At 38.4% G+C, this 23,071-nt stretch overlaps 4 protein-coding genes across 4 annotated transcripts; 2 read left to right on the top strand and 2 right to left on the bottom strand.

Annotated features, from left to right (window-relative positions):
- Positions 1 to 37: 37 nt before the first annotated feature.
- LOC145913197 (sperm-associated antigen 6) lies at positions 38 to 3,233 on the top strand. Its single transcript, XM_083000766.1, has 10 exons — positions 38 to 176; positions 296 to 391; positions 529 to 695; positions 799 to 982; positions 1,202 to 1,407; positions 1,610 to 1,783; positions 1,847 to 1,999; positions 2,144 to 2,335; positions 2,454 to 2,570; positions 2,717 to 3,233. The coding sequence occupies exons 1-10, from the start codon at positions 152 to 154 to the stop codon at positions 2,927 to 2,929; spliced, it is 1,527 nt and encodes a 508-aa protein (XP_082856892.1). The 5' UTR covers positions 38 to 151; the 3' UTR covers positions 2,930 to 3,233.
- Positions 3,234 to 4,949: 1,716 nt separating this feature from the next.
- LOC145914515 (cytochrome P450 2U1-like) lies at positions 4,950 to 6,588 on the top strand. The gene is made up of 2 exons (XM_083002336.1): positions 4,950 to 5,493; positions 5,693 to 6,588. Exons 1-2 carry the CDS (start codon positions 4,950 to 4,952, stop codon positions 6,586 to 6,588), a joined length of 1,440 nt encoding a protein of 479 aa, XP_082858462.1.
- A 1,198-nt stretch (positions 6,589 to 7,786) lies between these two features.
- On the bottom strand, positions 7,787 to 18,647 carry LOC145913539 (syndetin-like). The gene is made up of 22 exons (XM_083001246.1): positions 18,506 to 18,647; positions 17,156 to 17,326; positions 16,530 to 16,655; positions 16,388 to 16,458; positions 16,165 to 16,318; positions 15,850 to 15,954; positions 15,676 to 15,795; positions 15,361 to 15,495; positions 14,891 to 15,014; positions 14,397 to 14,562; positions 13,994 to 14,207; positions 13,200 to 13,373; positions 12,653 to 12,759; positions 12,478 to 12,573; positions 12,224 to 12,338; positions 11,725 to 11,841; positions 11,441 to 11,544; positions 10,555 to 10,651; positions 9,746 to 9,945; positions 9,492 to 9,572; positions 9,085 to 9,183; positions 7,787 to 8,744 (listed from the first exon to the last, which is right to left on the bottom strand). Exons 1-22 carry the CDS (start codon positions 18,551 to 18,553, stop codon positions 8,528 to 8,530), a joined length of 2,841 nt encoding a protein of 946 aa, XP_082857372.1. The 5' UTR covers positions 18,554 to 18,647; the 3' UTR covers positions 7,787 to 8,527.
- A 529-nt stretch (positions 18,648 to 19,176) lies between these two features.
- On the bottom strand, positions 19,177 to 21,976 carry LOC145913540 (catenin alpha-2-like). The gene is made up of 2 exons (XM_083001247.1): positions 20,641 to 21,976; positions 19,177 to 20,547 (listed from the first exon to the last, which is right to left on the bottom strand). Exons 1-2 carry the CDS (start codon positions 21,922 to 21,924, stop codon positions 19,243 to 19,245), a joined length of 2,589 nt encoding a protein of 862 aa, XP_082857373.1. The 5' UTR covers positions 21,925 to 21,976; the 3' UTR covers positions 19,177 to 19,242.
- Positions 21,977 to 23,071: the final 1,095 nt, after the last annotated feature.

The raw sequence follows: 23,071 nt of genomic DNA, 5'->3' as shown, positions 1-23,071 counted from the left end.
CAACAAGTTGTAGTTTTCAGTCAAGCTTGATCGATCACAAATTCCGTCTGGATGGTAACAGAGAGAAAGACTGCCGGTCGCTTGGGATACTGAAATACTCAAATTTGGAACAGAGCTTTAACTTTTACTTCTAAAACATTAAATCTTCATTATGAGTCAACGTCAAGTTCTTCAAGGTACAGTATCTTACAAATAAATCTGTAAAATAGGCTAACTTAAAACGGGCAATCAATGATATATTGTATTTTTTGCTCAAAGAGTCATGTATACTTTATGTTATTTCAACGCTTTTTAGTGTTTGAGCAATACCAGAAAGCTCGCACACAGTTTGTTCAGACGATTGCTGAGCTGTCAACAAGACCTCAGAACATCGAAACACTCCAAAATGCCGGTAAGTATCCAATTTGAATGTGTATCCAAAGCTGTGTTGGTTTTGAATAATGTTTGTGCATGCATTATTATAGGCTATAGTGACAGCTTAACATTATGCTCAAGCTCAACTATTTAAGTTACATTTGTATTTCAAAGGTGTTATGTCACTTTTGAGGCCCCTCCTGCTAGATGTGGTGCCCACTGTTCAACAAACAGCAGCACTGGCCCTGGGTCGCCTTGCCAATTATAATGATGACTTGGCTGAAGCCGTGGTAAAGGGAGATATTCTTCCACAACTGGTTTACTCCCTGGCAGAACAAAATGTATGAATTGTGATTGGACTAAATTTCACATGTTTACTGGTTATTTTGATCATAAACACCATGTATTTGTTCAAGTTACATCATGGATTTATTTCTGTTGCAGAGATTTTACAAAAAGGCGGCTGCTTTTGTTTTGCGTGCTGTGGCAAAACACTCTCCACAGCTTGCTCAGTCAGTGGTGGATTGTGGAGCACTGGATGCTCTTGTTATCTGCCTTGAAGAATTTGATCCTGGTGTCAAGGAATCCACGGCATGGGCTCTTGGTTACATCGCTAGGCACAATGCAGGTGCGCAAAAAAGACTTTCTTTGTACTTATATTGTGAGTTAATTTTATCATAATCCTGGATTTTAAACATAAGGTACGTAATCCAATTTCTAAAATATGGAATTTGGTTGTCAATTATCTCTTCTTTCATCAGTTTAAACATAGGTCTGTGTTAAAAATGCATCCCATACTGCACCCATATTGTTGTCATCAAGTCTTCATTTAACAATTTGATTTCAGAACTTTCCCAAGCTGTTGTTGATGCTGGTGCTGTGCCCCTTCTTGTTCTATGCATACAAGAGCCTGAACTTTCATTGAAGCGCATTTCTGCCTCTGCACTGAGTGATGTTTGCAAGCACAGTCCTGAATTAGCACAGACTGTTGTTGATGCTGGTGCAATTGCTCACCTGGCTCAGATGATTCTTAACCCTGATGCAAAACTGAAGGTAAAAACAAAGTGTGTGTGATTCTTAATGTGATTCGATGTTTCATTTACAAGATCAAAAGCATCAATGCCTCATTCAACATTGATATATAATTTTCCTTGATCTTTTTTACCATTCATATTTTGACAAATGTTTAGCAAGTAATTAAAAAAAGATGATAAAAATGATACCAAAAACACAAAAATATGATTTGTGATTGTAGAGGCAAGTGTTTTCTGCACTAAGCCAAATCTCAAAACACTCTGTTGATTTGGCTGAAATGGTTGTGGAAGCTGAGATTTTCCCAGCAGTTCTAACTTGCCTTCGTGACCCTGATGAGTATGTCCGAAAAAATGTTGCCACCCTTGTCCGAGAGATTGCTAAACACACACCCGAGGCAAGTATTACATGGATATAGCCCTGGTAACTGATCATCTACTTTATTGGTTTGATTTTGCAGTTGGCACAATTGATTGTGAATGCTGGTGGTGTTGCAGCAATCGTTGATTATGTTGGGGAATCAAAGGGAAATGTCAGACTTCCTGGCGTCATGACATTGGGATACATTGCCGGACATTCTGAAAACCTTGCAATGGCAGTCATTGTTTCCAAAGTATGTTTGATATTGACAAACCTGGATAAGTAAACATTGTACATAATTTGTGCAATACTAAAATTGAAACATTTTTACAAACCAAGTTAAGAACATACAAATATGTTGTGTTTACATTTTTTAATCATCATTTAACTGTTCCAGGGTGTCAATCAACTGGCCATTACTCTCACTGAAGAGTCTGAGGATCATATCAAAGGAGCCGTTGCATGGTCATTGGGGCAAATTGGGCGCCACACACCGGAACATGCAAAGGCTGTGGCAGTTGCCAATGTGCTTCCCAGACTTTTACAACTATACCTGGCAGCTAGCAGCTCAGAAGATTTACAAATCAAAGTAAATGTTTAATTAAATAGTTTGAAATATATTTTATGCTTTTAAGTTGAGAAGACTAATCAATGGCCAAAATGGGCCTTTGTGGTTCAAATATGCTCAATGTTTTTTGCTTTTACAGTCTAAGAAAGCTCTGAAAAACATCCTTCAGAAGTGTGTTCATCTTCCAGCATTGGAGCCACTGCTTCATGATGCTCCTGCAAATGTTCTCAAGCATGTGGTTGGTCAATATAGCAAGGTATTACCTCCAAAAAGCAACTGTAAACATGTACAAAACCATCTTCGTTGCATGTGGCATATTTGTGGCAAATACTTTGTGAACATAATACCTGTATTGTAATAGCAACATTGTGTGTGTTTAAATGCAAATATCATACATTTTAGGTGCTTCCCCACGACAGCAAGGCTCGTCGCATTTTTGTGACAAGCGGTGGTTTGAAGAAAGTACAGGAGATCAAATCCGACCCCGGATCCGCTTTGCACGAGTACATAACCGCCATTAACAATTGCTTTCCCGAAGAGATCGTCCGCTACTACAGCCCAGGCTACTCAGAGGCCCTGTTGGAACGCGTGGAAAACTTTATGCCCAATGCATAAGGGCACGCTTGCACCCACTTATTCGTCCTGTCTTATAACAAATACGTTTTTCCCGTCTTAGCTTGCTTCTTTGCTGATGAAAATACACTGTTGCGATGCTTTTTTGGCGTTTCGTGGACCACCTTATGTTCTTTAAACCGTTTTAGCTTCTCCTCAAAAGTTGTTATTGTCAAGTCTTGCAGTAGCTTTACTGACAGACTGGTACATAATTAAGTGGATATTAACACAAGTTTTGGTGTCCCAAGCGTTAATACGTCTTTTGTAAGTTGTGTGGGTTTTGTAAATACCAAATATATATTTTAAGTCTCCATTTATTGTTTGGTTGATCTGTAGACGGACATATAAGAATATGTGTAATCTCCAGACAGATTGCCACTGTTTCGACCTAAAAGGTCTCATCAGTGCAGCTGGTGTGACTATCAGACGACTTTGCTGACCAAACGGCCAAGCAAAGACTTCCACTTTGTGGTGACTATATAATCATATAAGAATGTGTTTAACAAAGGCTGAAACAAAGCAATACTGATATTAATCCGCGTTGTTTTTTCAGAGATATTAACAGTGCCGAAATGTATATATCAGAAACAACAGAAGGATTAATTGTGTAAGCTGCAGACAGATGGCCACTGTTTCGACCTAAAAGGTCTCATCAGTGCAGCTGGTGTGACTTTCAGACGACTTTGCTGACCAAACGGCCAAGCAAAGACGTCCACTTTGTGGTGACTATACAATCACCGTCATCCGTTGGGCACCAAACTAGGTGCAACCTTACGGAGAAAACAAGGTGGAAACACTATGGCCAAGCAAAGCTCAACCAATAGTGATGAGACCTTTTAGGTCGAAACAGTGGCCATCTGTCTGCAGCTTACACAATTCATATTATTACCTCCGCTTTGCTTATCTTATAGAAAGAATAATGACTTAATAGGTTTTCTATAATATAAATTGTTAAGAAATCAGATACCAAGCCTTTGTTGCCATAAGACTATAGAGAGATTCCTATACATATTTTAAGAATACTGATACTGTACACAAACATGCAGTGTGGTCTGTCCAGTTGACACCGATCTATTTTTGTGGCATCAGTCATCACCTCCAGCCGTAAACTAAGTGGCAACAGGAAACGAAGAAACCTGTTACAAAACTGAACAAACATAAACTGACCACTCGCCACGGGAAGGTGAAGACTGGACGTGATTTAAATCTAGCTGATCGGCTTATAACAAAAAGGTGTTGAAAATATTTCATTTAGTCAGAAGGCGTGACTGCATTTTTTGCATTTCCAAATATGGGAGCGCGGTATAGGCCTACGTCACCAAGATAAATGTTTGCAAAATTTAAGACCATCTTGCAATAGGGTACATGCTGTAGACCAGCCGAACTGTAGTTAAACTTGGCATGCGTCAGTTTGCTAAATTGGCGTGAAAAGAGTTTCTAAATTGATGTAAATCACATGTAATCACCCGACCATAAACTAGTTCACTCCCACTAGTTCACAGCGTAATAGCCAACCATTTTACAATCACCAAAACATTAAATTGTTATATAGGATTCAGAGATCGAATTGTGTACGTTATTTGAATTACTGGTGACCTAAAACAAGCCCGCATAATTTAAATTTTCTAATTCCTGGACTTTATGAACCATTTTCGCACTTTCTACTAGTTAAAAGATGCAGTATGACTTTCATGCAAAATCTGTCAAATTGTGCTGGTGCGTCACGACCTACGTGTGAACACACGCTCTTTTCTAATGCTCGGAATTGTTGAAAAAGGCCACCCTTCTTTAAAACCATCGAGCATATTCGATGCGCACACTTGACGTGGTTGGTGGAACCACTACGAAACCTAAGATAATATTTGTAACTGGTCGCTGCTTACAAAAATGTAATGCTGTAATTACATGGAACAAATAAAGTTTATTTTTACATTTCGTACAAGAAAATGTTTGCATTTTAGGAAGAAAACGTTTTGAACTATATGTCGAAATGTTTGACGTCTTCTCAATTAACAGTAGCGGGATGCCGACTGGGCTTAATTGTGCTTGGACAACTTGCTGTATAGTTTTGCTACTTTGTGCTGCAATGTACAGATCCAGAAAAGCTCCATGGCGCTTTCCCCCAGGTGCTGAAGGCCTTCCAATTGTTGGAAATCTAGTCAAAATGGGAGGCAACGCCGAAAGGGTCCTAGCTCAATGGGGGTGGATGATATACGGCCCGGTATTCTATGTAAAGGTTGGCGGAATTCGGGTTGTTGTGTTGAATACATTTGAAGCGGTGCAGGAGGGTTTTTCGAAAAAGGGCGACTGTCTGTCGGGTCGCTTTGAGTCGAACACCAACACCGCTTTTGCTGATTACTCGCCAAAATGGAAAGAGCAACGAAAATCAAGAATCAACGCACTGAAGAATTTTGAAAAGCAGGACGTAGAGTCTGTAATAGTTCAGGAGGCAGATAAGATGTGCGAGGAATTGGCTAAAAGGTTGAAAAGTTGTGGAGGTGATAGTTTTCTTCCAGCGGAACACACAACCCTTGCTACTTTCAATATTGTGAGCATGGTAGTTTGTGGTAAGTTTTCTATCCTAGAGTTTTGAATTATTGTAATTTTTACAACTCAGAGGGATTTTTTATAGTATCGAAACGATATTAGTTATACACAACATGCAAAAGTTATTTATTAGGTAAAGATATTTTCAAGAAGGTTTTGCAAGATGAATTTTTCATATTTTCCATCTGGGCTTTAAATTTTGTTTTAACCTTTTCTCAGGATTTCCGATTCAAGAAAGCGCGGATCGCAAAGAGCTACTTCGCTTATTGATGGACCCGATCTACAATCAGCAATGTCGAGGTGTCTTCTCCTGTCCGTACGCTCCACTGGGGGACCAAGCGTCGGCGTTTTTTGCTAATTCTGCCCGGGCCTCGCAGCGTCGCCGCACCGATCTGGTGCTGCATCATATTCACTCCGCTGAGAGTCATGACTTTGTTGACGGTTTTCACGCCAAAATGAGACGTTCCTCAACCGATGGAGATGGTGGGTTTGACGAAAAGCAACTTACCAACTACGTCACTGATCTCTTTTTAGCTGGTACCGATACTATGGCGACCGCCGTAGCCTGGACTGTTGTGATGTTGGCCGCGCACCCAAAACGACAAAAAATGCTACAGGACGAAATAAAAACCAGAATCGGCGACAAAGCGCCCTCTATGTCCGACATTGATGGAATGCATTACGCCAGAGCTGTGGCACAGGAAGCGTTTCGCATGAGGCCTGTTTTCCCACTTTCAATCAGCCACAAATCAACAAGCGAGGTTTACGTGCAAGGTTTCCGCATCCCCAAGGACACGACAGTAATCTCCAACCTGTGGGCCATTCATAACGACGCTAAGCTTTGGAGGAAACCGGAAAAATTTAAACCCGAAAGGCATATCGACAACAACGGCCAATTTGTAAAATCCGAGCGGGTCATACCATTTTCTATAGGCCCACGATATTGTCTCGGTGGCCAACTGGCGACCATGCAACACTTTCTTTTCGTCGTGCGACTGCTACAAAAGTTCGAATTCCGCTTGGCGGCGCCTGACAATGTGGAGCAAGATCTGCGTGGTGTGACGTCAATTGTGCTGGCACCTAGAGGGGTCAGGGTGTACGCCGAGGCACGTTGATGACACACGTGAATTGATTCGACGCGCCATTAAAGGAACAGGTGCGCGATGTGCGGGTTTATGAGTACGAATTTTGTATCAATAGTGGCTGGTGTTGTTTATTATACAACTGTTTGGCATGATTTCGTGAATTTTTTTGTACAAACCGCTTTGATTATTTTGTGTAACCTGAAACATATGCTATTTTTGTTGTATTTTCAATTGTATTTGGATGTTGGGCGTTCAACTGAAACATATCGCATGAATCCCGTTGACACATCATAACCTTATGCTAACTTATGCTGAACACGTTTTCACAAAAAACAACAATGTCTGTCTGCATCTTGTGTTGATTATTCAATCGCAAAATTCTATAGCAAACACACGAAAATTCTCCGCTCTCGGATGTAACCTAGTTATTGGGTGGATGTTTGGTGAAGGAGATGCCGCCACATTTCTTCCAACTTCACATTATCCACACTTTCCCGCCCCTACAAAAACTTCAATCAGACAAACTTAATCCTGTAAACTTGTTGTGATTATCCGGGTGGTCCACGCAAAAAATCGCATTACGTGTTAAGACCTTGCCAGTCAACGAAACTTCTCCTACATCAGGATAGAAATCGTAATTGTGCGAAACAAACATACGTCACTTTATCGTGAAAAATCTACGAATTTGCAGTTCACTACTGCAGCTACAATCAAAGCATTTCGACACAACGTTAAGTTGCGTGCAAAAGTCAAAAATCTGTCGTGCGTTGGTCAGAAATCGTGATGGAATTTTGTTTCAACGACAAGTGTACGGACAACCTGTTAGCCCTGCATATTTAATCGATATTCGAAAATATGATGTGCGGTCCGTTTTTTTTACATGTTCGACGTGGTTTAGTACATATGGCATGACATAAAACACGTGATGCTTGGAAAGAAAAAAAAATTAAATCACCAAGAGCGGAGTTAACGATAGATATTTGCAAAAACATTTGCCATGTCTAGTTTAACTGCCTTATCGATGTATATATATTCCCTGTGAGGCAGCTTTCATTAAATTTAATGCTTTTTTATGTCAAAAAGCGATTAAAACCCATGTAGCAACTCACGTACATTCTTGCACTATTTCAGAGCAAGGTACATGTTTAGCCCTGTATGACGTCAGGCTTTGGCGTCATCCTTTCGTCTTTCGGTTAGCCATTGTACAAACCACATTGCAAGTGTAATATATTTGCTTATAATTTGCTAATGCATAGATCACGACAACGATAACCGACTACACTAAACATTTTTTTACATGTTCATATCAGCGCACAATTTGATCGCTTCCGAGGTTGCTTTGCAATAAACTATTCCGAAGCATGCAGCTGTTCCAGACCATTACAGGAGGGTATTCGGCCTTGGAACAAGTACGCGACGAGTAACAACCGAAAAGAATTCGTTAGCTATGCACACAAGAGGTTATTTTAACCCTGAATGGAATAACAATAACTTAGTATAGTGCAGAGTAAGTTAAACAATCATCAATACCAAGTTCTTGTCGTCAAAAGTTTCACGAACTCAAGTAAATAGTTTTGTTTCTCATTTCGTGTAGATGTATTTTTGCTGAATTCTATAATGAAGGAAAAAAAGAGCAATGCAATGAGTCACAAAAAAATTTAGGCGAAGTCTGCGTTGATAATAAAGCTTACAGTTCGTCTGGTCAAAGCAGTCACCATTGCACATCACCAACCCACCCCTTGAAAGCACACAAAAAGCTGTGCGAAACATTTAATATAGCTTTTTTGCACAGAAAAAACTGCCGCAAAAACACTTTTGTTGGGTTAGATTGTTTAGTGATGTGACGTACAGTTACCCCGCACCCTAAAGCCATAACGACTATGACCCGCAGTTTCTGACCTATCCAAGCACAGCGAAGATAGTTAAAATCGTGTCAGTCAGAGGCGTCTACACTTGCCTTGACACAACCTCACTTTCGGTTTGTGAGCTCATCAATTAGTGACATCATTCGTTGCTTGGCTTTCCGGTTGCTGCCGCCCGAGTAACTCGCCGCCGAGCAGCTGACGAGAGAGGCGAGTTGTTTGGACGAGTACTCGGTGTGGCATTGCATCCACGACTCGAGATCGGATTCGGTGAGGTAATACGCCTTGATGTAAGCTTCCACGAACTCGCGATTGGGAATCGGCCTGGAAAAATTGACTCACATATTTTTCCGCGGTTGTAGGTTTCAGGGAACGAATATGCACCGTAATCGAAATTTTAACTTGTTATATTTTTTTAAGTTTGTTGTTCCTTACAGAACATATGTATAAAATCGTTTTACATCCTGATGAAGGCTGCATTGTGGTCGAAACGCCATGTTAATACTAAAGTTATTGCCAGAGAGCCGTATTACAGCAATATATATATGTATGTTTAAACAACTTAGTTATTCTTGACGATTTTGTGTACATGTAGGTTAGTCCTGAAAATCACATACAACATTGAAGATATAAAGGTGGATTGTTCCGCAAAAGATGAAATTACCGTATATTGGTGAGTTTTTCGAGTTTCATTAAAAACTGTTGGTAGTCGAGTTGCATTAGAGCTCGACCTTCGTTGCTGCATTTCTTTACATTGGAAAATCTAAAAAGTAACAATATCTGGAAACAAGGATCGTCACTACGCTGTAGTTTACAGTTTGAGCTTTGAGGGGTTAGCGTCAAGAAAAGACTTCCAATTTCCAAATTCAATTAACTTAAGTGCAGCGGTGTTTTGTGTGTGTTTTATTGCTTTTGTTATTATTATTATCATGTAATATTTGCAGAAACTTACGGCGCTTATAGTAGCCTACATAAGCATAAGCGATTTTTCAAAATAAAATCTGATGACATAAATCAAAGGCTTATTGCTTCACAATACATAACGGGAAACATTTCGAGTTCTAAACTTACCCTTCAACGAATGCGCGGTTCGAAAAATGGACACAGTGTTGCCAAATCACTCGACTCACTGCTTCTGGCATTTGCACGGACCTGTTAAAATATTTTTGTTGCGTAAATACTTGGTTGCAAATAAACGCTGGTGGCCATGCTTAAACTAGTTACCATACTGAAGAATTTCATGGACTGATGGGTGACCAAACAGCATACGTTTTCAAAATAAAACAAAAACTGTTTCACAAAATCATTCGAAAATACCAACTCACGTAACAGATGCAGCCAATGATGCTTTGAAGTCCTGTAACTCGGTTAAAAGCTGGTCGACATAGGGATTGTGTTGGGACATGATGTCTCTAACGTCCCAATTTACCGAAAACATACGATCCACGGTTTCGTTGTAGCGAATAGCACGCGAAGCCACATCCAAGTAGGCTGGCCACCGTACGTCACTGGCTGCCCGCACAGTCTGGGGAAAAAAGTGGATGTAAGTGTAAAAGTGTTTGGTTACATTAAGTCAGTGATTCCCAACCATTTTGTGGTTGCGTACCACTTGGAGATAAAACAATTTCGACGCGTACCACCTAGTCTAGTGTACAAAGCAACCTAGGGGATGAATTAACAAACATTTTGAGATCACTTGCGATTTTTTAAATTTGAATTATACCCACAAATTACTGAAAGGTGCTCGCGTACCACCTGGAATACATACACACTAGTGGTACGCGTACAGCCGGTTGGGAAACACACATTAGGTTCAAGTAAGTCTGAGAAATAGAAGAATCGTCATAAAATTTTACGAATTTGTGCGAGCGCATAAAAATCATAGCCGTTTTTCTATTTGGCTGTTTTGAGGAAAATTCAAAATCAATAATGTTGTTAATCTGCCCTAAAAACGCCAGGAACCCGATCAATGCGCAGGCCGACTAACATAAGTCTTAAAACTTACACCAATTGACGGAAATCAAAACAATCGTTCAATAGAATTCGAGAATTTAATCGGCGTTGTCTGACGCAAAGGAAACGCGTATGAGACAAAGCCCTTCCTGCGGGCGGGGAGGGCAGTAGGACGACCTACCTGAGAGTAAAACTGATGAAGAAATGCTTTCTTGGTGTTTGGAATCATTTGTTCGAGGTTTTTCTGTAGATTCTGGAACTGTTCGGCGAGACAAACTCTGTAAAAATGTCGATTTTAATTTGGTGCATTTAACAATGAAAATCAACACAAATGAATTTTACTCATGGGTAACTTGTCCAAAAAAGTATTGGTGATTTATATGCAATGGTTGTGCATACTGTTTCGACCTATTACGTCACATCAGTGCAGCTGGTCACTGACGATAGTCTTGCCAACTAACTAGCCGGACACGAACGTTACGTACAACTTGTACGGTACAAGCAATGAGCCATTATATGTAATAGGTTTGTGCAATAAATTTTAAATGTAAGAGATTCAAATTTATTTGAATGTAAAATCATAAAAGCCAATCAAGTGACAAGATTATAGCCTTAGACCATGCTGATGGTGAGTTAAGCATTTGCCGACATATTTAGGGGCAGGCGTTTTATTTGATTGTTGCATTTACGATATGGGGGTTATGTGTGCACTATTATATTTGTGAGTCTGCACCAAAATTTCGCAAACTGAACGCACAACTTCAGAGCAATGTTAACAGATTTACTCAAAAATTCTGAGAATAAAGAAACCCATAAATTCCTGTAGATAGGCCAAGCACATCATTTTCAATGATGATGGCATAAGTTATTGCCGAAACGTTTTAAATAAATAAAACATGTCAATGTTTTCAACAGTATGGGGCACTCTATTTATTCTCTAAATGAACGGATCTGTGAAATATTGTGCTGAACAATTTAAACAATTGTAAAACATCATACACGGGACAGGGATTACGCACAAAACTTTACAACTATTTTAGGAAAGCAACGTCGGCAAATTATCTTACAGTGATTCAGTGGCGACCACTCTTTCCGTTATGCCGTAGTTGGTTGATGGAGACGCAAGATCAACCAGCGAGAAAGGTTGGGGTTTACGGAACTTGGAAAATTTCTATGAATTAAAAAAAAAAATATTTTTTTAACTGAAATTTGTTTACCTGAAAAGGTCTTTATAATTCCACAAAAATAAAACAATTATTCGTACATTTTCCGACAAATTTTTTTTAACAGGTGTTGGAAATATTCCCATCAAAAAAAACGTTGGCCTTACTGTGTTAGCTGCATATATTACCTTTTCTTGTACGGAATTTCCGTCTTCTGTTGCGCCACTAGTTTCAGACACGAAGAGCGATTCTTCTATTCGTTGAATAGTGGGAGTCAGACGTTCGTACATCCGACCACCTCTGCCCTGTTTAAATAATATTTACATTTAAGTAAGCTCAGGATTGGATACAAACATGTTCAACTCCAGTTCCATATTAGGGCACTGTAAAAAAAGCTGAGAACAAGGACCAATGTAGGCGCTATTTTACAGTGGCTTGAAAGGCCAAACCACAAGAACGTGATGTCACAAACTAAACGTGTTTCTCCCACGTCAATCGTAACTAAAAAATCAAAATAAGTTACGACATCAATGTTTACTGCTTGCGGCCTTTTCTTTATCAGGGTCAGACAGAAGCGAAAGCAGAAGCGACTTGTTTTCTTACTACAAACACCATGTTACACAACGTGCTTTCCTTACACGTTGACTGGGTACGCAATATTTATATTGAGAGAAAAGTACAACTTACTTCGGCTGCAGAGAAGAAATCGTAAACGGCGAAGAAGTAGAGATCAAATAGTTGAGACATGCACACAACAACGTCCACGGCTATCGGTTTCAACACGTCACACATCTTCAAGTAACTGCCGAAAATAAAATAACCATCAAATGAATGAGTTAATAGGAACCGGTTCTTGTGTAAACAAATTGGATTGTTTTTAACTTTCAGGCCATGCTGTACGCTTGATTCCTGAATAGTCAAAACAACTGAAAACTGTTTACCTTCCACAAAGCCTCAGAACGTGCAAAGCTGTATTGGTGAGAATGGGTCCCTGTTGAACGTAAACTACGCTTTGTATTGATTGAACCGACGATGAACTGCAATGCGAGAAGAAATAGTGATTGTGAGTTCACCTCAAAACAAACTTGGTACAGTTTTCAAGTTCTCAACTGATACCTGGACATTGGAACCTCGCCCGTCCTTTCGTCGACGTAATCTCTCATAAGTTCGTCTGTTGTTTCCTCATCGTCATCGTCGCTGTGATCGTAAACGCCTTGACCCACCTACATTGTTTCATAGTAAAGATTTAGGAGCACCAAACACCTAATATAGTAGTAGAGTTATAGCTTTTGAGTATTAATAGAAAAAATTCAATCTAACAGACAGCTCTTACGATGTTTAAAATAAGAAATAATTATTTCGCCCTGTGAAGGGCATCATCAGTTTCTGCGGAATATAAAACACAGAAGCAGCGTAAAAAAAACTAAGCCCAAACACAGGCCAAGAAACCAGCAAGTATGGAAGCGTTATTATGATCCAGTAATGTTTAAACTAGTTTTATAGCTTTTTGCAAAGGCATGGATTTGAACAAATATAGATGTGTTCAGCGTTACATGTTAAATTGTAGAGCAGTTTTATACTAAAGCGCCATAGACTTGTGTAACACCTTGTATTCCTGTCTAGCACACTTGGCCCGCAAAGAAGTTACTGCGAGGTCGCTAACCTGTGAGGAAGATTGTGTATTTGGGTTCTGACTGATTTTTTCCAGGTCGCTAAACGGGTGACCTTTTTCAGCAAAAGGCTGGAAGTATTTTGGTCCTTGGGCATCATCCAGTTGATCAGTTTGGCCTGCACAGGGTGTTGAAGTAGAAAATGATGGCTTCAAGAAGCGAAATTCCTAAACCAGTACATTAAGTCAATTTTCTGTCCACTGTTTAATCTTGTATTGATTTTAATAGGATGTCTTGTGACAATGTGCTACAGTGTGAATTCATATTGCAAACCTTTGCGTCGGTTATATATTAAATGTAATTATTGCAATATATCCTTATGCTAAACTTTTAGGTAAGTGTTAAAACAAGCATAACTACGTCAAATCGATCAATTATCGACAACCAACGTAGTGTACATATTGACGCGATAAGTCATCCAGACCGACCAATAGCATAAAACGATAGGTGAAAAGTAGGTTTACGACGAGCCAGGTTAAAGGCCAAGATCGGGTATCAAAAAATCAATAACAGAGCACTGAGTTGAGGCAATCAATGTGATTGCAAATCACTCCGTAAAAGATGCAAACGCACATTGCCTTGGGCTCAACACCGTACCATAAAGGTAAATAATAACAAGTCGCGCGTGTAGCCAAGAAGCTAATTTCTTCTGTGCCTAAATAAGAATGCTAGTTTTCTTAATTGTAAAGTGTTCTGTTAACTTTTTATGAAGAATGCATGTCACATAAACACGTTATCAGTGTCAGTACACCTTCAGTAAACATTTCATCCTAATCTACAAAACTACCTGCATTCCAAAAACGTCGAAAGAAGCTTTAACAGGACAAGGTTGCCATGATTCATTCTCAAGAAACATGATGAGTTCTTCAATCCTGCCATGATGATGGGAGTGAAAATAGGACAAAGTTTGCTTTCGAAGTGGTTCATTAAGGTTGTCTGTCATATGATGTTGTGTTTCTGCATCATCAACTTGACAAAATTCATCACCAATCAGAATAAACCTGTGGAAAGATATGTTTTCATGTACCGTAAAAAATCTAATTACCATTAAAAAATACACATACTTGTTGCCAATAAGCATCAAAGAAATACAAGTAATTTTACACTGAGAATGTACATTTCAAGTACATTTGTACAAAAACACATTTTACATGTTAGGAATTACAATATACTTTTTCAATCAGTTCTACCTTTTCACAATATCCAAAATCATGATAAATTCATCGTAGCTAAAGTAACTGAGGTCAGATGACAAGATATAAGTACGTATTCGAGATTGCACGTCAGACCACACTCGATGATGTCCATGTTGCAACTTTCTGTTCACATATTCAACAACCTGAGGGTCAATACCACCTAAAATGTAAAAAAAATACTTAAAATAATAAGCTACAATTATTGGCCGAACCCGATGCTCAGAGAAGTGTCTGCTGATTTAAACACAAAACATAGCGAACAATTGGTTGCTTGAAACATTTGATGAAAGTTGTTGTTAAATGTCAGTTCCATTTTTCAAATATTGCAGAAAATATTTCATTTTAAATTCTAACATTGCTGTTATAGTGGAATCCATAGGTTAAGGTTTATCATACAAATTTATATTCTTTGACTGCTTAATTACGACATATATATCCAATTACTTGAACATCAATACCAAGCCATTCGGATATAATTGTTGTGTTACCTTCTGAAACAACTTCAAACTCATCTTTGTGCCATTGGCAAGTTTTGAAGTAGCAGTTCATTACGCTCCAAAGTGCTTTGCATAGTTCCATTAGGCAAGGAATGTAAAAATCCTTAGTTATGTGCTGAAAACAAACATACGCCTTTATTTTTGTTATGTATGTGAATACTAAGTTCACAGTCACAATGTGTATATTTCTCTTTTGTAGAAGCAATAGATCTGATAAGAGCTTAGCTCTAATAGTCAGACATAGATGATTCCATTTTGTTGTCATTCAGTTTGTTACTAATTTGGTTTTAATTCTTACATGTTCAGTTTACCATATTCTTAATTTGTGATCTTGATAATAAATGATGTTAACTTCATTCCCCCAACACTCGTTTACATGTAAAGCAATATGTATCATAATATGGCATATGAATGTACACACAAGTCAATACATAAGCAAAGAATCCCAAAATGTTTGGTACCTGACATAAGTCCTTGTACTGCTTCTTTTGCAGGTTTATGCCAGGTGATGCGAGTTCAGCAAATCCAAGTACAACCTGAAATGCTGTATTGTGGATACCAGATGTGTAGTGCATTAGAAGTTGATCCATTGCAGACTAAAATGTACATGAAGCATGAACGGTATAACAGCAATACATAACAATAGGTGGTCCATTCATTTAAATGTCAACAAACAGTGTGCATTTAACCAAACTGCAAGCAATGTGTATAGAATAACATGATTAGAACCACATACTTTAGTGATGATATGTCATTTTATAATGTAATAGTTGTACCTGTGTTTTTCCTAAGAGATGATAGGCCATTTGCAATTTTGTATAAGTTGACTTGTCAAATGACTTACAAGATTTAGAAAGAGCAACGTCAACTTGTTCTTCAATTTGTTCAACAGTATCCTGAAAGCAGTATGTTTAAACAAAAGACATTAGAGATTCCGAAACAAATTTTACCTGTAACTTGGAACTTAGGTCTTTGATGCAATGATAGTGACGATATGTTTCTGCTGCTTTTTGACATTCAAAACACAGCTGAATAGCTCCAGCATAATCTTCTTCCTTAAAATGTTCCAAACAAAAAAATAAAGCAAACTAACATTGGTTTTTTGTATTTTACCTTTCGGATGGTAAAAACATAGATAAAAAACACTACAAATTATAAAGTATACTCTAAATAAATAAACAAACAATATAATAATAAAAAGTGTAGCCTTATAAATGTAATTAAAAAAAATGCTTTTCATCATTGCCAAGTTATGTGACTTTTACCTCCAACATCTCACGAAGTCTAACATCAGTGTGTTGAAGAGTTTTTATAGTTTGCAAGGAGTCATGAAGTGTAAGAAGTGTATGACGCTTTTGCTGGTTGCTCAGCAACGCTAGACTGGCCACACTCGATCGAACATGAACTGACATTAGAAATCTGGAAAAGCATGAAAGCATATTAGTTTGCATTGAGACTTTGACTTCCTACAACCACAAATAAAATTACCTTCTTCCGTTACTACATATGACAAATGCATTGTGAAGACTTCTTTGCAGTTCTTGAACATCTTTTAGTTCCTTTGAGAAATACAAGAGGTATGACATTAAAAAATGCAAAGCAATCATGCTTTGATTTAGTAACAACAAACCTTTGTATACGATGGCTGATTTTCCAGAATAACATCAGAGAGCTTTTTTGTCACAGCATTATGTTGTTTTTGTAATGTATTTTGTCTGTTGGTGATGATTTGTAGGGCTGGACTGTCTGGTAATTTCTGTGCACACATTTAATAAAGGCTTACAGTGGCATTATGGTGGTAATCAATGTATCTGGGTATAGAAATAAGTCTTTATAAGCTCTTTAAAAAGAGAGTGCCAATTTGTGCAACTTCAAGAACTACTAAATCCCCATCTTGTTTAACAACTCATATTAAAATGAAAAATATAACATTGAAATGAATATCTGAAACTATATGTGTAAAAATAAACTTTTCTGGGAAAATATTACAATTAAATGACCATTGTATGTTTCCGTTGACAGATTAAGGAAACTGTCTATAAAGTGTTTAATAGCTATGTAATAAAGCACTTTTACACAGCAATATTCTGGGTCATTGAACTGACATACATTCAATAAACAGTAGTATTCTACTATAGAGACCTCTATGTTACTATCAATCACATAAATACTGCTCATGATGAGGTGCACAATCCTGCCTTGGGTGAACACAAATAATTAAAGTTATTTTAATTTATTTATATTCAATAGACTTACGTTAAGCTCATGGGCAACAACATCAGATGATGATTTGTAATAAACTTCTTCAATGCTTTCTATAGCTTCCCTGTCTGCTTGTGGGTTTGAAGCAAACTGTCGTGTGTCATCGTGGAAGAAGTATTTTGGTGGACTAATTGTGATTTCATCAACTCCATTTAATTTAGGTCCCTACAAAAAGGATTAGCACTAATCTTTAGTAATGGTGCACACAAAATATGCATGCCAAGTAAAAGTGTAAATGACCAAGGCATATTCCAAAATTACTTGTTACAAATATGAACGGCGCATCTCTAAGAATATTTTTCACCAAAAACCATTACAGCAGTGTTTCTTAACCTTTTTTGGATCATGTACCCCTAAAACATTCTTTGAAAAGCTGTGGACCCCTTTGCAAGAAACACATTGCAAATGTCGAAATTAGGTTTTAATGAACATAGTGATGGTCGAAACACTAGCACGCACGTACAACAGTAGCCTTTTGCAGCAGAAAGCACATATACTACAATGCCAGACTTGCAATAGTAGAGTAGCCATTATGTATTATTGCTTCACAAAGGCGGTTTCACAATTGCTCAAACTATGCGAGGTGCATGTTTGGCTGCCGTTGTGGCCTGATGAAGTGGAAAGGTGGACAGAGGAAAATACGTGGATTTTCGGAATATTTGTATTTCGTTTCATGGACCCCTTAATGCATTTTCTCAGACCCCTTAGGGGTTCATGGACCCCAGGTTAAGAACCCCTGCATTACAGATAGGCAACAGGACAGCTTGTTTGTTGAAAATATTCCAAAGAAATATGAACAAATGTAAGCAATTTGGCCAGGTTTTTTGGTTAATACTATCACAGATACTTCTAAATTGTGGATCAACGGTAATTTGTAGGTAGCAAAATATTACAGAATCTTAGGTGTTCTGGCAACTTTGAAAATCAGAGGGCCTGCAAACAATAAGTTTGAGAGAGGCAGGAGTTTTCTCCGATAACTGCAACTCATCTTGTCTTGGGTATAATCATTTTTTGTGTGAAAAATGCAGATATTAGGTATACTTTCAATTCCATCCCATGTAAATTTTTCAGGATTCTTGTTGTAGGTTTGAGCATATGCTGAACAACTGTTTTATCTACCTTAAAGGGCATAATAAATCTAATACTACTTCCAAGCATTACAAGAAGTTTCAATGCTATGTCAACAGCATGATACCAAAAGTTTTTTCAGATTTTTTGTTAAGTTTATAAACTTTTTGAAGTTGTTTTATTGTTAACTATCTTGCCATTTTTGCCTAACTAAATCCTACTATCAAAAAAAAAACCAACAACAAAAAAAACTTACAAAAAAATATACATCCTTACCACAGAGGGTTTTCCTACTTGGTCAATCAATTCCCGAATCTTCTTCATAATTTTTAAATTAACAGTCCCCCAAAGTGTTCAGCCAATTGGCCTAACTTTACTTTATTATGTCAGTTGTTTCTTCACATGCCTAAGTCAGTAACCTACAATGTACATACAACTTTATTGGCTGTGATTACTTTATAGCACATTGAAAACATCATGACTAAAAATGCGGCAAAGGGATTTTATATGAATTAGGTTGTAAAGTACTATTTCAGCATACACTCAAATTTCAAGCACCTAGATGTGCACAATACTACACTGTACATACAGAATCAGTGGTTGGCTAAACTTACACAATACACATTACTTGTAAATGGTAAAACAAGTTAGACATGATTTTGCCATATTATGAAATAAATGTTAGCAATCAAACTACAACAAAGATTATGTACCAAAAAAGGTGGCATAGACTTTGTGACAAACTTGTATGATTATCAACACCGAAATGTAGCACCGATAAAATATGTGGTACCATGTAACACAAATGTACAAGAATGTAAAAACATGTTTCGTATAAAAGTTGGTACATTGTATTGGTCAATAAGTTGAAGACAAACACACAAATGGCGTACAAGTACAAAAGCGCAAGCACACACTTCAAACTACTCAGTCCACAGAATGCAGCCATTTAGGGTAGTTTTTTGGCCCATTACTTCCAGGCACTTTATTCGTCATCTTCTTGAATTCTTTACTTAAAGGTCTGCTTTAAACTCACTCAGGGCTTGGGCAGGGTTGACCAGGCGCTTTTGTGAAGCTCTTCGCACTGGTGCCTTTCTGTCATCACCAATATCTCGGCGAACAAGTGGTTTCTTTTCTGGTGCCTTCATTTTCCATAAAATACCAGCATTTTGTTGACCAGGCTTTCTATATTTGGTGGATGCAACATAGGATGACTTGACTGTAAGAACGACAGCATTCATCAAGTTCTTAGCGGCTTGAATGAGTGAAGTGGCACTGTCCAGGCCAGAAACAATCATTTCCCCAGAGATGTTTTGTACCTCAGCCTTTACCTTAGCACACATATTAAGCTGATGGCAGTAGAGGGCAATGCGTTGCAAATAGGCCAAAAGATCTTGTTTGACAGTGGAATCTGGGCAAACCTCAGCAATGGCTCTGGCCAACTTGTCAAGACGATTACCAGTATCTGCAATGTGCCTGGCGGCATCAATGACATCACTTGTGTTCTTGAGCCTGCCCCGGCCTCTAGTGAAGTCAGTCATGTCCATCATGATGACACACATGGATTTAGCCAATACAATGATGTCATTGGATGATTCGTCCCACTTGGAAATCTCTAGATCCAGAAGTTTCTTCTCCTCAACAAACTCCTGTACATTCTCCAAAATCTTGGCTTTTTCAGCCTCAGGAAGCTTCCTCATCAAGGTTTGGTCAGTTGGACCAGATTCAGTTTCTACTGTCTTGCCACTCATGCGACTGCCAGTTTCAGACATACCATCAACATCTGAATCATCAATATCTTCTGGGTTTTTAATCATAAGAACAGCTCTACGAATCTCCCTAACACCATCATAAACCAAGCGAGAGCTGTCAATGAAATCATTTTCTTGGGGATCCTCTGGTGGGTCTTTTACCAAAGCATCGATTGTGTTTTCAAGACGAGACTCAAACCTGGGCATGACTTGTTCCTTAAGATTTTGGCAAGTTTCAATCACTTTCTGTGTGTAATAGTCAGGTTCGTAATTATCCATTTCATTGACCACAACATCACAAATTCTTGCTGTTCGACCCCTGATGTCACCTCCTTTGCGGTCAAGCATTTCAGCATTGCCTTGTTGTAGTGCCACAACACAGCTTGTAACATCTTCCAAAATGTGGGCCTCTGATACAGCAAGGAAGTTTTCGATGGTGGTAATCTCATCAACTGCATCTGTTAGAGTTTGTACCTGATTCAACCAAGATTCCTTGAAAACATTCATGTTATCTTGGGCCACTTTGCTTGTGGGCCGTGCTGCCAATGTAAGTGCAGCATTAATAACCTGCGGGCATAGAATTTCAATTTGCTTGGCTGCCATCTTTACCATTTTAACACCCTCCTCATTGCTTGACATTGAGCAAGCTAAGTTTGCAACCTCAACCAATTTATTTGCATGCTCGCGGAAAACCTGAGCATACTCTTTGACTTGTTTCTCGTCACCACTTTGAGCAGCCTCGATCAATACAAGTATTGGAATATTTGTATCAATGAATGAATCGGAGACGTGGTCAATAACAGCTTTGCACAATTGTCGACGTAGGTCCTTAGTTTTCTGCATCATGTGATCAACAGCAGCCTCCAAGTCATCAGACTTGTCTTGGCGACCAGCGTTGTTCATGTATTCTGTTAAAAGATCTTGCAGGGCCTGTCTAACAGCATTACATTCAGCAACAATTCTCTCCCTACGATCTTCTCTAGTGCAAGAAGAATCAGCCATCAAAGCAGCACCACTGATAATACTTTCCAAGCGCTCTTCCAATGATGGACGATGACGCACTTCATTAAAAGCCAATGGATCCATGTCAACACGGTCAAGAAACTCATCTAAAGCATATGCCAACTCTCCTGCACCTTCTTCTGGCTTTGGATCAGATGGACCAGTGGCCTGTACAGCAGTTGAAATCTTTTCAAGAGCATTTAGGACTCGCTTGTATACAAAATCACGATTAGCTTTAGCTGCAGCAACTTCAGGGTGGCGAAGTGAGGCTAGCGACGAAGTGTATAGCATCATGCTGTTTTTCTTAAGATCAGCACGGGCGGCAGCCAAATCATCTCGCCTACGGAGATCTTTCAGGTCATTTTGTCTCATAATGGTTGCTTTGTTTAGCTTTGCAAGATCGGCACCAAATGCCTGAAAGTTTTCAAGCAATTCTTTAGGGTTGGTTGAATCTTTGACACGAGCCACACTCTTTTGCACAATCTTTAGTCGTCTAAGAAGCTCAAATACATCGGCCATATCGGCAAGAATCAAGAGACGTGTTACAGATGACAACAGGGCTCTAGCAGCTCTAACCATACTACCACGTTTCATGGATGAACAAGGGTCATCAGCAAAGGCATGTGATGTGCGAGACATGACTTCTCCGTCTTTTCTGGTGTCATCAACAGCTTCTTCCATTTCCGTCTTAAGTTCGGGGTTTTGACGTGCAATTTCTGCACCTCGCTCAATAAAAGATGCTGTAGCCCGTTCAACATTTTCAACCAATACTTTTGGACGCTTGCTTTTACCCTTTTTCTTGTTAGATGGACCTTTGTTATTAACCAATGTTGTTACTTGAATAACAAGGGGTTCCAATGTCTTTTCCACAGATAAGGTGCGGATTTCCAAGTTTCTTGGGTTCCACTTTTGGCCTGAGTTTGATGAGGCAACAGAGCTCATTTTAATCTTTGTTTGTACCACTTTACAATATTAATCGGATGTTACTCACTTACGCACTGTTAAACAAAAGTAAATAAATGTAATTTTAAAAAAATTTAAATTAAATCATGGTTGATGCGTTGATGGCAAATTTACATTAAACCCGTCACATATTCGTTAAAAAAGATACATTCCCTTTGATAGTACTGTTTGTTACATCTACTACATTGATCTCTTTGGCTCTACTGAACCATTTCTCCAACTAATATAACAAACGCCTACAGACATTCTAATTTCAAGACTATTACCAAAAATGGCGACCTGTGAAAGGAGAAAGTTGTTACATAGAAATAAAACTACCAACTAGTCTAAAACTACCCCAAAGCAAGCTATTTCATGTGTTTTTTATTGTTTAAAACAAAACACAAATTATGACAAAAACTTGCTCAAAAAATATTAGTTGCTGTCGAGTTCTAAATGCTTCTGTCAGTGTTTATCACATTGGGCTTATCATAAAAATTTCCACCAATCAAAAACCGTTATTCCAGACATTACGTCATTTGATTGTCGATACGCTTGTTGAACACCGCAACGACCACAGTACGATGTCCCGAAACAAAAGCGCAAATGGAGATGATACCAATGTGTTTATCCAGAGTTGTACACTCTAAGAGCTCACGCTGTTATGACACACTTTCCAAAACTTTTCTCCCATACATGTCAGCACTTTTCTTTCACCTTTGGGCATTTTCTGTAATCACTTAAATTGGAACGAAAATTTTACGGATCCAAATAGCTTCAATTGTCCAAATCACAAATTAAATGACGACAAGCTTACACATACGCATATGATAATAAACAAATGTAAACATGGGATATGAAATCCTAGCAAAACGGCCAAAACGCATTATAGCTGCACATGTGCTTTCAATTGTTTGTTAGTTCAAGCAAACAGTAAAAGTCACTTCTGAGAATATCAATGATTTTGAAAAACAGGCTTTACAAAATCCCATGAATGTAAAAGATCGAATGTAATTTGACCACATGTTAACAAGGAAAAACTTACAGTAGTTTTTTTAACCAAAATTCGTCGAAAAAAAGCTTAGCAATAATTTTATGATTCGTTCCTTTATCTTCAGAGAAAAACAGAAGGCCTAATACAGGGCAA

The sequence above is a fragment of the Ascidia mentula genome, chromosome 9, assembly GCF_947561715.1.
Source record: "Ascidia mentula chromosome 9, kaAscMent1.1, whole genome shotgun sequence".
Lineage (NCBI taxonomy): Eukaryota > Metazoa > Chordata > Ascidiacea > Phlebobranchia > Ascidiidae > Ascidia > Ascidia mentula.
Note: the sequence above shows the minus strand (reverse complement) of the source record. Positions and strands in the feature narration are given on the sequence as shown.